Source organism: Hippoglossus stenolepis, chromosome 3 (genome assembly GCF_022539355.2).
Source record: "Hippoglossus stenolepis isolate QCI-W04-F060 chromosome 3, HSTE1.2, whole genome shotgun sequence".
Lineage (NCBI taxonomy): Eukaryota > Metazoa > Chordata > Actinopteri > Pleuronectiformes > Pleuronectidae > Hippoglossus > Hippoglossus stenolepis.
Window position 1 is genome coordinate 7,166,295 of NC_061485.1, and position 15,954 is coordinate 7,182,248.

Consider the following 15,954-nt stretch of genomic DNA (forward strand, 5'->3'; position numbering starts at 1 on the left):
TTGTGCCTTGTAACAAAACAACAGGCTAACGCGTTAGCAGCAGCGGAGGAGGAACCACAGACGAGCAGGGCCAACGTAAAGTGTTTATGTTGTATGTGTGAACTTGATCTGCTCTCTCTTTTAGCTCTGGTTTTGGTCTCCACCACCTCCTCATGGAAAATATCAAGCAGTTTGTTCGTTGTTATAATTACTAGATAGATACTGTGACTGTCAAATAGTGAGTTGATGCAACGTCATTACATCTAACTTTAATCTGACATACACCTGTAATGACTTGGGCTGCTTCAAGAAAAAACTGCTAAATCTCTCAACAAAAATGCATCTGTGTCATCATGCAAAAAATAAATATAGCATATGTATATATGGATCTGACGAGCAGCCTGGAAGTGAAGGTTCACACACACAATCCTCTGATCTTGCCACTTGTCTCCAGGCTTGAAACCGACTTCACTCAACAGCAGCAAAACAACCAGCTGCAATTTACAGCTCACGAAAATACCAGCGCCTCCGACTAACTTTCTCTAAATCTTCAGCTCCAAAAACTCAAATCTGAAAATAGGTACGAAATAGGTCACTCAGCTGAAGCAAAGCCTCTCAGCTCATGAGGGGGTGTTGACTTCACCTGCTTGTTCCAGAGGTTTAAATACGAGTGGGAGGTTCAAAGAAAGAGAGAAAGTTTACTGAATATCCACAGAGTCCAAAATAGCTGTTCACTCACACGGTCCTCAACCAACTCTTGTTTTTTTTAATTGTTTTTACCAACTTCGCATAATCGCCCCGCTCTGAATTTGCAAAGCATAAAACGAATCAATCATGCAGGAGATTGAGGCTCAAATTGGGCACAATTTTCAGCTGCTTTTTTAGCTCATCCTTTTTTTCGTTTGCAGTTGTTTACAAGTATTTTGCCGAAACAGCCACATAATTATGTGATAACAGCAATTTCTATGAAACTGTGTGCGGAAATGACTCTGCAACAAAATCACATCTTCAAGGAGAAATCCTGAAACAAATGCAGAAGCGGTAATTTGTTGGTCCAAGTCCCATCCATTTCTCTTTGAAAATCATTTTTCTCCCTGTTATGCATTAAGCATTAATTTCCCCCGGAGTGATTCTTCGTCAACAGCAAGGCTTTTAACAACAGAGACAGATTTTGTTGACAAGCGCAAATAAGAGAAATATGTTTCGATAGATTAAAGTGGAAAATGTAAACCTAATTTCTTCTGTGGAAATACACGTGTTCATTCATCTCGTGTTTTCTAAGAATCCTGAGGCAATGACAGGTTAGAGGAACAAGCTGGAGACGACAGTTATCAGAGTGGATCATGGATGGATGGAGAAAATGGAGCAAGAAAAATGAAAATTAAAACACAATGGAAATCACAAGTGGCTTCCACATGTGACCATATATCATAAATCCTGCCTCCTCCATGTTAGTAGATAGGACATGGACCGAAAGTACACATCAAACCTATTTTAGTTTGCTCTTATCACACTGATGTATGTTCAAGTGTGTTATTATTAAGTAAGTTTGGTTTGAGTTATTTGATCCAATAAAATGAGGTGAAATGTCATGATTGACAGCTCAGCCTGACTTCTGATTGGTTTAAGTGTGTGTATCTCCTGGTTGCTTATGTTCTGGAGACACTTTGTCCATCTTCATAAACAGTCTATGGTCGTCACTTAAAACCTACAGTAAGTGACTTTTGTGTCCAATTGCCAAGAGTGAAACAAGCTGGAAACACAAATTTGGCAAAGTTCATATAAACACCAAACATCGCTATTTATCTGAAGCGTTTCTGGCGACCTGACAAGTTCAAGTCCAATAATCGCTCGTCTTAAAAACTTGAGCTTTCATATCTCCTGAGACTCTTTGGCTGATCAATTCTCTCTCTGTCCAGCAGCTACCCTCACTGATATGTGACCTTGGTCGTGTGCTACTAGAGTTCAAGTTTATGTACATAACTCACTGCTGCACCTGGACATGGGTTGAGAGGAGTAAGAGGGAACCACAACAGTAGAAACAATGAGGGGTAGAAACAAAAAACAAAGAGTTGAACTCTGCTGAAACATCCTGTTCGACTGCAGGTGAAGAGCCGAGTCTGGTGATACATGTTGATCTGTTGTCAATATACAATACTGATCAATGCAACTTTAAGAGGAACAGTACACATATTTATTCTAAAGATGCCAGAATGAAAATAAATCATTGCCCAAACACACCTTCATCCATAATATAGGAAAAAGCCATAATACATCTGCATATATCACAAAAAAAACAATTTTTTGCAATGTTTTTCAGTTAAGAAGTAAACTGATCAAATTAGAAAATAAAAACCAGATACTTTTGTTGTTTTGAGATTGTTTCCCTGCACTTAACGACTCTGAAGGGAGTCTTTAAAAAACTATTGCAGTAAAAATGAGCCTCAGTGGCCCCTGTTGAACATCAGGCTCAGATGCTCTCACATAGAATACTTACTAATGTGCAAGAACAGGTTGTGATGTTACAACAAATATCCAGTTACCAAACCTCAGAAAGGTTAAAAAAATACAACTTTGTTCACAGGTTTATAGAAAAAGGGTTGATATTTTTATGCTTTCTCCTTTTTTATCCTCCAAAATATAACTACATGTTTATTTTGTGCAACAACTCCCAAAATCCCATTGCACATCTTAGTATAAAGTGGTTGTTGTGGTTTTTTCCGTGCACAACTTGTTGGCTGCGTCTTCCTGTGAACACACGCTTCCTTTCAATCTGACTCTAAATGTCAAATGGAGCCTTGTAAGTGTTTTCGATGCCGACTTGGCAGAGCCCACGAGCATTAAAATACAATAGTAGAAGTAATTCCATCGGCTCATGAATTCTGATGCATTGTGGAGCCGAGCGGCTCATCGCTCATAAGCCAAAGTAGTTTCAGATCGGAGAGATTCTCTTTGTGGATGGACTGAATATATAAAGAGCTTCTTAACGTCCACTCAGACTGTTTTAAGCTACGAGTCACATTCACACACATATTCAGCATGTACAATCCAAAATGTGAACTAGAGGCCTCGGGGATTGAACCGGTGACCTTCAGATGAGTGGACGACCCGCTCCACCTGCTCGGCCGCAGCCGCCCACGTGCCTCAACCCTCTATCAATAATGCAATTGACACATTTAAGTGTGTTGTTCACGACTGAAGCAAAGATGCTGCTGCCCTTTGTTTTCCCGAGAGCGATAAATATACACCCCGTAAATAAGCCTTTAATTGGATCCCTGATCCCACACTAACTCAATATTCCCAGCGTTTAATTGTTTTTCTGGGAACGCAACGGCGTTTCTTAATCTGCTTGTTTTACCAAAAGAAAGAAAACAGCAACAACATATAATCCCTCGTGACATTTGTGGATTTATTTATTTATCATCAAAAGAACTGACGCATGTGCTCAAACTACCTTCATTCTCTGAGATGCATTTAGGATATTCTGTGGAGAAGTTAGGACGGCAACTTGTGGGGAAGAAAGAAACTCGAGACAATCAATAGCACACACAAACCATTTCTTTCACTTGAACAGCTCAGTGATTCAGCATTAAAAGATAAAGCTGTAAGTAGGGAGTTTACGGTGCTGAGGGTCGTAGCTGAGCAGGTGCACCACAGCTCCCTGAGCCGTCTCACACTTTCTTCTCCCTGCACCTCTGTGACAGACGGGCTGGTAACAGGCACACAAACACTGTCCTGGAGATTTATCACAGGAGACACAGCCGGGGAGAGTTAATATTTCTCTATTATCTTACCCTCCGTAAGCTCCGAATGTGTAACTCCTTTTCCTCTGAGGCATCCTGCTGATCAGCTGTGGAGACGTCCCACCAGTGCAGGTTACAACACTACAGAATAACAGTCATCCCTTTACCTTGTTTTCTTTACTGTGCACCTCTCCTCTGTTTCTATATACCTCCAACTCCTCTCTCCTCCCTCCTCGTCTCAGCCCTCATTGAGAGAGTGTGTGTGTGTGTGTGTGTGCATACACACACACCCTCCCTCCCCTGTGTCTCCTCTGTGCTCTCTGACTAAGTAGCTCCCATCTCTGCCAGATTAAAAGAAAGGTGTGTCCAGTTGTCCTGTCGTCCTCTCACCCTGGAAACAAACAGGAGGATTTCTCTCACTCTGACTCAGTCGTTCTCATTTCCAGCAGGAAAAGGACACAAAGGACTCAAATCTTCTCTTTGTGTTCAGCCCTGATTATTATTTTTATGATTCTCGTGGAAAAGAGGCAGGTAAAGGAGACAACTCGTGGCTACACTTCTTTTCTGGTTAGGACCAACTAACAATTACTGTAATTAGACTTTTAAATAATCCGGCAATGAGTTTATAGATTGTTTATTTTGAGCAGTAAACATTCAATTTACAACTTGTATGTTGTACCTTGAATAAAATTGGGTATTTCTCTGGTTTGGAACATCGTTGGAAACTGACAGACTGGTCAGAGTGACAGTTTGTGGACAGTTTGTGGTTTCCATTTAATTACTGTCTTATGTAATTTTCTCCAACTATATCTTTTAGTTTACCGTCAAATTGCCAGGTTCAAATCTTAGATGACATCTCGATCTGAGAAGAAGAAGCAAAGTATCCCCTGATGGACGTGACTGTCATGTTACTGCACCTTTTTTAAACCTGGACCAGATGGTGAAATATTTCACCACCGAAATCGACCTAATTTCTCTTCAACTTCAGGAATAAATCAAACAGAGACGTGTCAAAATGACACCTTCATCAGGAGCGTGTGGAAAGTGATATCTTCGTCGATCTGTTGGCAGAGCACGTCTGTTCAGAGTTAAACAAGAGCGGATGATTTCACCTCCTTCTGATATTGTCTCTTCTCATTTTATTTCCTCTCCATTTCACCCCCCCTCTCCCTCTCTCCCTCCATGTCCTCTCTGTGCCTCTGGCTGCTGCCTCTGCTGCCCATACTGTAAATCTGAGTGAATCATTACGTTTCTGTTACAATGGGACTGTATATCCTTCCTTGTCCTGTCGTGGTTCGAGTGCAGCCACTGTCCTTCTATCCCCCCTTTACACATCAGTTTTAACGCCGGGGTTGCCCGATGACCCCCAGTCGACCTTTTTGTGATTCTATTAGGTCTGACTGGACAGTGGCCAGACATGAGCTATAAATCAAATCAGAAGCTTAGAGGAGAGGACGTCAGAATGGGTCATACATATCCACAGTGTCCTCATCAAGGTCCTTCAGCTCCTTTATTGACCGATAGGGATACGGTTTGTCCTCTGAAATCTGACTCTTAAAAACAATCCATCATATTGTCAACATGGGATTGAATAGATGGTTAAGGGCAAAAGAATTGTTTCATAAGTGTTGCACAAAAAGAGCAACTTAGAATACATAACAGTGGCTGTGAACCCGTTTCCTGTCAGGGGCCATATCGATTTCTTCTGATGTCAGATGGTTGTGATGATGATGCTATTTCAGAACTGACTTTTTTCTGACTGACTGTCCACTTTCTCCCACTGAAATGAAGACAAAATATCACAGATACAAACGCAACCATCTTGCACATTTGGAGCCAGATTGTGAAAAGTGCCTATTGGAGCAGGGAGCTGTGGTATCAAGGTCAACACACACTCAACCAATCACGAGTCAGTCTCAGCTGTCAATCATGAAGTTTCAGGCCGTTTATATAGCATTGAATAACTAATTGAAACCTATCTTACTGGAGAAATAATGATGTTTTTCCAATAATCAATAATCTGATGGCTCTTCAAGACAAACTGATACTTGGCCAGTTTGAGAAGCTCCAGAGAGGCAACAAGGCTCCTTCTCGAATCCGATTTTCCTTGTGAATGAGAATTTCAGTTTCTCAGTCATGATCCTTCTCAATGCAAAACATGTCTGTGTAACACGGCCTCTGTCAGAACGTGGTCTTGTTAAAAAGCTGCTTGTCGGGCTCCAAACTTCACCAAAGAGCGTTGACGTCATCCAAAACTTTGTCCTTGCAACTCATCCTCTTTATCTGCATGTTTCCAGCTGTAATGAGGCTCCAGATCAGCCTCTTCCAACTCTGTGAGTGTGTCCCCGCAAGGACAGTCATACGTCACTGTGATGCTTGTCAGCAATGACATGTGTTTTCTTCAAATACTTGTATTTAAAATAGGCCATATACGGACCCATAAGCAAGAGGTTCCTATACTTGCTTAGAGTATTATGTATAAAAGTATGATTTTGTCGTTATATTCCTCTTTGTAACAGCTTTTCATGCTGTTATATTGAACTGAAAAGATATTTAAATGTACCTTCTCATGACAGTCCTCCCCCTGTAAGATCCTTTTGATATTTAAAGCAAAGTGGATGCTCCTGTGTTCCAGTCGGTCTGTCCTGATAATGACGTGTCATTTCTCCAACACAATAATTCTCCAGAGCCAGACTTCTGCTGACAAACTTGTTATTGTCACTACAGTAATATAGTTTCAAGAGCTCTTTTCACTGTTGCCTTTTCCCTCGTGTCTTTCAAACGATGTCCTTCGCGAGGATGTGGGAAGCAGGAGAGAAAAAAGCTCGTTCTGTACCCAGAGTAATCTGTGTGAGGCAGGTGAAAGGGACGGGGCAGCTCGGTGTAATTAGTCTTTGTCTGCGGGTTTCACTCCCAAGGCGTCGCAGGCTGACGGGAGAGTTCCTCTAAAGCAGGTCAGCCTTGAGTTTGAAGACTTGACTGGCAACGGGAGGAGGGGGCAGTAATGAGAGGCTGCCCTCTTGTGAGATGGGGTCCTGTCCACATCCCCAAACACTGCGTGCTGTCGCAGGGAAAATAAACCGGAGCATTTTCTTCTCAGGTGGTGAAAATAACCGAAGAAAGAAACTTGCCACCAAAACACTACACCGTGCATATAATAATAAATACATTATAATTCCTGCAGTGAGAGTTATCATAGAGAAACGTGATGATTAGTAACAGAAACAAACTGATTTCCTTGTCCACAATTTGATAATGACGCACAGGCTCATAATAACCTTGTGTTTCATGCTACAGCTGATATCACTGCAGTAAAAGATGAGATTCAATACCTGACATATATCAAGAGCTGATATGCAAACAAGACTTCAAGACACTGAACTCCACAACACCAGAGTGGAGTCTGTGAGACCGCTGACTGAAGAAGACAGGAAATCAACAAAGCCAGCAGGGGTCATCCAAGGGGGATAATGAATGTGTGCACAGAGTTTTATAGCATCCAGCCAATTGTTGTTGGGATATTTATAGAACCTTTATATTTATAGAGCCACAGATTTATCGGATCGACAAATACACAGACACATCAGCATGTGTTCATGTTTGCTGATAATAAAACTTTGAATAAACAATGCAGAAAAGATGTGCATGTTCCAATTTTGTATACAGGCTTATATATATGTATCAGAAACATTTTACTCCCCTAAATAGATATGGGAAGGGCTTTAGATATTTTTAATAGCGACTTAAGTGATGGACTGACCCACAGACTGATTGACAGACTGCTGGTGTAATCCCTATAGCAGCTACAGGGTTAGTGTTGATGTGGATCAAATTGCAGGTGACACAACCATTTGCTGCCACTGAATTTACAGGAAGGTGATTAAGTTCAGCACAAACAGATTATTCTACGGAGAAGCTGTCCAAACATCCAGACTCCCTCCAGGTGATAAACCCTCAAGAGCAGCAACAGCTCTTCATATGTGCGTCTTAAGGGCTGAGACGCTATTGCATAGTTAGAGTCTACCTCCACCCCCTGTGGGAACAGCAAAGCGGGACACAGACGCATTAAATATTTACCAGCTGTGCGCACAACTACACCCGTGACAAGATCGCAAGGACAACAGGCTCCGACTCAGTGGCCCGAAGTGCCCACGACCATGTCTCTATTTGCTTTTTGTCCGACTTTCCGTAGTCAGGGTTTCATGCAAGAATGGGGAAAAAACAGAAAAGAGGAAGGTAAGTGCAGAGGAAGGCTAAAGACTCATTGAGTTGTCCTGGAGCAACACCACCTCGCCCGAGAAACTACTTTTCACCCTCTCCAGCTGCCGGTGTCTCAGGGGGCCGTCTGAGAGCTACGTGTGACACGTACAACTTTGAATTTTAAGCAGAAAGAGTCCACCGCGCTTCAAGCAACAGTGTGTACTGCCTATGATGAGATTCACAACAGAGCGAGAAATAAAAAGAGAGAGAGAGAGTGCTAACACCTGCGAATACAGTATAGAGTTTAGTTTTTTATCAGTTTATCTTCAAGACAGTCCCCTTATTCCATCTCAGGTTGGGCACACGTTGCTGGGCAGCAGGGTTGGGTTTTCAAATCAGATACAAGTACCGACACGAACGATACAGAATAACAATGCAGATTTCGGTGCCTGAGCTCTATACTGACATAGCTGCCCAACACTGTACGTGCCTATTTAACATTACCTCTAACTCTGGTCGCAATATACTCTACGTGGCTCTGGCAGCACGTAACGTTAGCTAAACGCTACCGAAATCTTGAAGCGACATGACGACAAAATGCCCAAAGCTGAAAAGTTCTTCAAAAGTTTGGTCAAAACTTCAGCTGCTCTTAGACCCACACTTAACTCCGGATAATCTCCTAACATTCCCTGGAGAAGTTGTATTTGGGAATATAAATATAAATATTCTCTGGAATTTTCCTGCCAACCTCCAAATAAAAACTGCAGAAAATGTCTGAATAAGTCCTGAGAGCACAGCAGGATATAATCTGGAGGATTCACCATGGGCAAGTCGGTGTATTGATGAAGTTTCTAACACAGAACAGATACAAACTGAAAGAGAGAAAAAAAAAAAGGATGCAAATATCTCAGGATGAAAAGAGGCGTCATACACAACTTGGAAAGTCAACAAGATATGAGAGCTTTTATTGATAAGGGCAGATGAGCTGTAAACAAAAACCTGTGATCTCCACAAGAAGATTTATACATGAGGCTACATTCTGACTTTAATGCTGCGCCAACCCCCCCCCCCCGCCTGAACGCTCTGGAGATGTGTGTTGTTGTTGGTAACGCGTCTCACCGGACAATCTCCTTCATCTGTGGAAGGCAAAGTGTAGTAAAACAGTTGTGGAGCAGAAACAGGAAGTGCAGAGGAAGCCACTGTTCCATAACCAAATGCAACAAATGAGATTCTCTCTCTCTCTGTCTCACACACACTGCAAGAGCGAGCTTATCGGGGGGGGGGATGCTGAAATGTTATAACTCGCTCATCAAAGACAGACAGATTCTGCAGGAGCACGAGAGACTATTCTCGTCCTACATCACCCGGCCCCTTTCCAGATCTGGATGTCATGAATTTCACAGCTCCTCTCCGGGCCATGATAACAGAGGAGGAGGAGAAGAGGGGGGAGGGAGGGAGGGAGGGGTGTCAGGGGAAAACCACATTTAGGGAGATAGAAGAACGAGGGATATATAAAGCATGATTAGCCACGACGAGACCCGGTTGCCCTCACTCCTACTTTATCTTCATACGCCCCATTTACAGTCATGAGTAGCGTGTCGGAGCGGAGACAAGGAAGAAATACGAGGTCACAAATCACACCAATGGAGTGGGAGAGTCTGTCAATGTGCCCTGAGGGCAATACAGAGTGAGGACACAGCAATTCATATAGCTGCAACACACACCCACACACACTGCTACTGAAAACCCCCAGCAGGACACGTAACTCTTCCTCTCGGGGGTGAAAACTAGGATCAGACGCCCATTAGAACAAATAAAAGAGAGATGTGCAGAGTGGAGCCGAGGCAGGGGAGAGGGAAACCAACTATTGAGTCAAGCAGGAGGAGAATAACCCCTGCGGGCCACATCCTTGGATTAATGACTTTGCAGACAGTGCAGCAACAGAGACTCAGTTCGGGGGCCGACTATGATTTATACACTTTGAGAGGGTTGGACAGGCAGAGACTTCGTAATCGTGCCTCCTCATCAGAGTAATCATCAAATTCAGACCTGCAGGGCCCGTCCACCTATACGACAACCTCATCACTGTTCTGCAGCTTCACCTCCTTCCCTGTCGGATTTTGAAGTTCTTACCCTTCAAATACCCGATCAGACATCTGCAGGAGCAGACGCTCACAGTTCAACAGTATGTGGATATGAAGAGGAGGTTGTTAAAGCGATCAGATAAATGGGTTTGTTTGTTTCCTCTACTCGTGGCAGCTGTAACACTTAATCGGAGGCTGCTCTGCAAAATGACCTGTCATGTTTCATCATAATAACTTTAACGTATCGAGGGGAATAACACAGACTGTCAGAGGAAATTGAAAATATTGTTATCTCTGTGAAATAAAAGTTATTTTTTCCTTTGTAGAAGAGTCAGAGTATAAATATTGTATTATACACTGTTTATGAAGTCATAAAGGATTAAATGACAGGGTGCATTTTGAAGGGGTATTTCAGTACAATATTCACTCCTCACGTTGAAATGCAGTGTATTGCATATTGTATACACAGTATTGACTAGTGTACCTATATTGGTAATATCCATATCTATCACCAAATCACATCGTATAGAGCAGAGGTCTTCAACAGGGGGTTGATTGGACAATTTTTTAATTAGTAATTTTGTTTTCTAACCAATTTTTTTTTCACAAATTTAAATGTCTTTAAATACACATTAACATGGTCAAGACTGCAGGCTGAGGCTGATATGACCCTCTGCCTGACAACCTCCATCCGTCCAAGGTTAGATAAGTTGCGTGCTGCTCATCAGGGTCAGACATCTCACTAATGTGGGAGTATGTGTGCCCTCCACAGATGGCTTGAGGATTCACTGTCCCTTCTACGTGTATGTTTATAATAAAAACATGAATCTGTGAATTATTTGAATAGCTCTGTGTTGTATGCGAGATGTATGTTTATAAATGGCAGTGGCACGGCCACCCTGTACCTTGCACATGTTTAAAATAAAAACATGAATATATGAACCTGTGTATTATTTGAATAGCTTAGTATTGAATGCACAATAAGAGGGTAGCTATGTTTATACATGGCACTAGGCCCAGTTTAATATAAAACACAATTTTATACAATATATATAGTAGGGGGTCCCTGCTCCATCTCTCCATCAGTTTGGGGGACCTTGGCCTGAAAAACGTTGAAGACCCCTGGGTTAGAGAATCATTGTTCAAACCTACTCAGTGTTATTTAAAAACAAGGCTGCTAAAGACATCATACAGTTTGAGCCATAATGAAGTAAAGATCTAAGTTTTGCATATTTGATGTAATGTTGAAGCCACAATTAGATTTTTTTGGGGGCGAAACCTACAATAAGGAGTAAAAAAATTCAAATACCAGTATATCAGCTAATATGTATATTAATAAAGTGTCAATGATTCCTAATGTTTCTTTATCAAACCCTTGTAACAAAACTGTTCTTATTTGAGGCTTGAATTGTACAGTAAAACCATGAGCATTATTATAAGGAATGAAAGAAAAACACAAATACAACCAAATATAAAGAAATTAAGTTAATAAAATAGGAATTTATCATGTAAAATGAATGTTTTACTTGATGCATATCAGCAAACAATAATGCGAATACATCTGTGAAAGTGTCGACCTGTTTTTAGCAGCCAACCGATAAATTGTTCGAGCTTGAATAGTAATTTCAGTTGGAATTTTGTGAAAACTGCAACCCAAGAAAAGAAAATTCTGTTTTAGAAATCACTTCAGAAAGAAGAAGAAGAAGGAAACTATATCAGCTCATTTAATTAACATCAACTAGACTTGAGTGGTTGAACTGAAGCCTCCTGCAGTCAATAGCAACTCATTCTTCTCATGCATTCATGTTAAACCGGCAATAAAACCAGGGAACGGATGTAATTACAGAAACTTGGAATGTAACATACCTAAATCCAATTCCATATTTTTTCTCAGCAAATAATCTTTATGCAAATGTTCACCACTATGAAAACATAACTCGTACACAGACGTACTCTGCAGGAAGAGATAATGATGTGTGCGAGCGTTTTTCCACACATTACCAGCAGGAGATGTGCCGGAGCAGCTGCTGCCTGTGAGTGTCAGCGTGCAGCCTGATCTCCGTGTTCATCCTCCTCTTTGCCTCCTGGCGGTCGCCCTCGACTTCAGCTCGGGCATCAAAGGGCAAAACAGCTCTTTCATTTGCCTTTGTTGCCACTGTGGCATTTTACCAAATCTGATGGTGCTGGCACCGTCCAGCTCCTGCTGTGGCCCTGACCCTTTGGGCCGCACCCCCACAGACACCAGCTGAGAATCACTGAACTGGTTCCTATGAGGAGACGCCTCAGACTCCCCATGACAACGGTTATCAACCGAAGGCTCGTAAGTCAAACCAGTGCCTCAGGACTCTTCTGAAATGTGTTTCCACAAGACGTCTGATTATTGATTAAATTATAAATGCATAGTGAGTGAGGGAAAACTAGAAACAGCATTGTGGTATATGAACCATAGACTGTATATAGAAATGAAGCCATACTTCATGTAGTCCATCTTTTTATCCAGTCGTTTGGTCCGGACACACATTTTTTATTTAAAGCATTAAGTGCGTGTTCACAGTGACCATGACCTTTGACCTGTGATGAACAAAATCTAATCACGTCATCCTCGAGTCCACGTGAGCGTTTGTGTCAGATGTAATGAAATTCTCTCCTGGCATTCCTGATACATCATGTTCACACCGACAGGAGGTCACAGTGACCTTGACTTCCACCAACAAAATCTAATAAATTCTTCCTTGAGTCTACATGAATGCTTAAACCACATTTGAAGAAATTTCCTCCAGGCATCACTGAAATATCTCGGTTACGAGAGTGGGCTGGACGGCGGTCAACTTAAATACATAGTGCCTCCGGCCACAGCATAAAAATACCCTTATCAAATTTCTACACACACACACGAGGAATCAGAGCTCACACATATGCAAGAATAGCCATCGTGGTGCCAGCTGTTATAAACAACTCACAGATGTGGACCATGTATGATAAAGCAACACACACTGCACAGTTTTCAGCCCATAACAACACCCCCAACAACACCTTATCAATTTCTGTTCAGTGCCTCCATTCAAACTCTGCTGCTCTGCTGGTGGCAATGCTGAGGGAGTGATGAAGAGGAGTGTCGGAGGCCTGGGTCATTTTTCATTTCCTTTAAATAGTATTCGACTGAGGGATGAAAAACCACCTCGGTTCCACCTTTCAGACCGGAACCGAAGCCTATCCAGGATGTCTGTGTTTTGGGATGATGGATGACGGGCGATGCAAGGTCACATCAAAGGCAGAGGGAGGGAAAAAACGCAGGATTAAATTGAATTTAAATTCAATGCATCCTTGGGGACTAGGACAATAGACAGAGAATCGCCCTTTCGAACAAAAGGGAGCTTCATGCAAATTTGCGTAATTCCATGAGCCTGAAATGCATCCCTGCAACTAGATAAATGTTGGAGCAGGAAACGAACATGCTGCCGAGGTCTGCAGAGGTGTGTTATGACCCTCAGAGCAGCAATATGCACGGGAGCTCAGATTAATAGCTGTGGCAGTTTGCCGTTAGAAGTCAAATCCTGCTGGAGAGCTGCTGGATTTTATGGCAGGACACACTCTGTTACAACTTGGTCTCTGACTGCCAGGTTCTAGAAGTGTGTGGTTCTCCAAAGTTCTCTCCTACAGCACAGCTCTTTTTTTATTGGATACTGGGCTCCATTAGAATGCGTTGGAGGTTTCAACAGAAATGAGACTCATTCACTTTGAATGGGGTGACGTTATGCTTTGGCGAACTGCATTGTGTTTCCTGTTAGGCCCGGTCTATAGGGACACCTGAGCCTTACATAAAAAATTACTTCTCCCTTTCCACACTCCCACAGGAAGTCCAGGATTATATTTCTTGTACTTCCCGTATACTTCTCTTTGGCAGTGCATTAATAGTGATGAAATGTTAGTATGAAAGCTGTGGATGATGCGTGTCCCAAGCATGAAACTGTGAAAGTTGATATGACTTCAAATCAATATCACGATTATTTAAAACTTTTTAATCGATTAATGAACGATTATTTTATGCCCCCCCAACAATTCAATGTGCTTAAATATGTGTCTCATAAACTCAAGTAAACTTCAACACTGTTTCTCCTTCTCTTACGATTGAATTGTATGATTTACAACCTTGATCTGTATTTACAGCCACAATAATGTTGGGTAAACATGTGTTCTTTCGCTTTTAAATTCAATATCATCATCTATTTCTGTTAATGTTTTCTTTTTGTAAGATAAATTGAGACTTTACACAAAATAACTATGACTAATGACTTCCGTCACTACCATTTCTTCTTGCCCTCCCGTCTCCCGTTCAGAAACCTTGTCTCATTCCATGTTTTAACTGTACTCATCAAATTCACCTTGGCACTGACCCTGCAGTGGGTCCACGCTCTGTTATTGAGATTCTAATACGTTTCTCAATCAACTTGAGTAAACACTCCGAGATAGAGAATTGAGAGCGAGCAGGTCAAGGATTTGCAGACACACATCTTACCCAGAATACATTGTGATTATTTGGGAATCTCCTCGCATTACATTGAATCCTTGAGGCTGACTTAAGCGGAGCTCAGACAACAGGATTTGGGGCCGAATTGGGTCGAGAATCTGGTCTGGAACCTTGGACGGTAACAAATATCGGATTTCAGATTATCTGGTGGAGTGAGGGGGTTACAGAGCCATTCGTGTTCCTCGTTAACTGCTCTGAGAATCATCGAGGCCGTCCCGATATCAAATCAACTCTCCATTTAGACCAGAGCCTGAGCAGTGTAATTAGCCACTTGTTGAAAGTACAGAACGATGCTACACGTCAGCAGGGATCTTCAGAAGAGCCCGTAGGCGACTCATTTGCTGATCAAGAGGAGCCTGTAGGTGACTAATTAAAAGACATCCAGAGTCTTGTTGCTGGGACACCTCAGCGGGAGGGAAACATCCTCCTACAACCACTGGAAGGACTTCCTTCAAGGCCACCTTCCTCAGCTGAAGGATTTCTGTTATTACCTTCCTCTGAATAACTCCGTACATTTCTTTCCCTCTTGATGATGCAAGGTTCAGCAACCTGCCGATCAGGACGCCGCTCAAAGATGTCGATCCGCGCCACGAGAAATGAGCGGATCAGTTTTTTTTCCGGCAGGCGAGAATTCCTCTGAGAATCCGGAGCGTATGCATATCTGAACCTGAAATGAGTTGGGCTCAGAGTCATGACGGGGCCCCTGTGGGCTGTCGGAAACGCTGTTAAATTATCAGGGATCCTGTTTCGCCACCACAAGGCTTCATTAACACTGTCTGGGAGATGTGGGGTTTTATTGTCATGGGCACAATGGAGACATTGTGGTTCGAATAAGAAATCTTACGGCTGAATAAAGAATTTCCAAATTACAACATATTCCCAGAGATGTTTTGTAATTGGCTTTTTACATAAAAAAATAACACCTGATCTTAGTGTTTGAACATTTTTTATTATAGATCAGACAATGTTATTATTTAACGGCCGACGTATTAACTGATCATAGAGACTATTGCTCATGTTTAATTTAGAGCGAGTAGGTGCTGTGCAGTGTAGATGTGGACAAAAAAAAAAGGTCCTTTTGAGTGATTAAGATGTCTGTGTGATCACGGAGATAAAATCAATAGTAAAGATAAGGTAAGAGTCAAGCACGGGGCAGTTCACCTTGAGTGAATCAGCCGCTGCTAATTTCTCACAGCCAGGTCATTATGCAGCTATTTCTCCGCTCGCGTCAGACACGTCAAGTAAACAACCACATGAGTTATCGTATAGAGAGCCCTGTTTTCTAGATGGGACAAATAATGACTTCTTCCCCGAGCGTACGGAGGAAATGTATCCAGCAGGTAACACACAAACAAATGATTCCAGCACATTAGTAGAAAACTTGACAACGCTTTTATCCTTTACAGTAGATTTGACTTCT

At 42.1% G+C, this 15,954-nt stretch overlaps 1 protein-coding gene across 3 annotated transcripts in view; it reads right to left on the bottom strand.

Moving 5' to 3' along the window:
• Nucleotides 1-15,954, bottom strand: part of rap1gapb (RAP1 GTPase activating protein b) — a 100,706-nt gene that overhangs the window by 62,584 nt on the left and 22,168 nt on the right. Inside the window, exon 1 of one of the 3 annotated variants that reach the window (XM_035153097.2) lies at nt 3,774-3,964. The exons of 1 other annotated variant lie outside the window; for it this stretch is intronic. In XM_035153097.2, coding sequence (XP_035008988.1) covers nt 3,774-3,817 — 44 coding nt within the window. In that variant the 5' untranslated portion in view covers nt 3,818-3,964. Of the gene's footprint in view, nt 1-3,773; nt 3,965-15,954 lie in introns of those variants that run through there. One more of the 3 variants, XM_035153105.2, reaches the window with a different exon arrangement.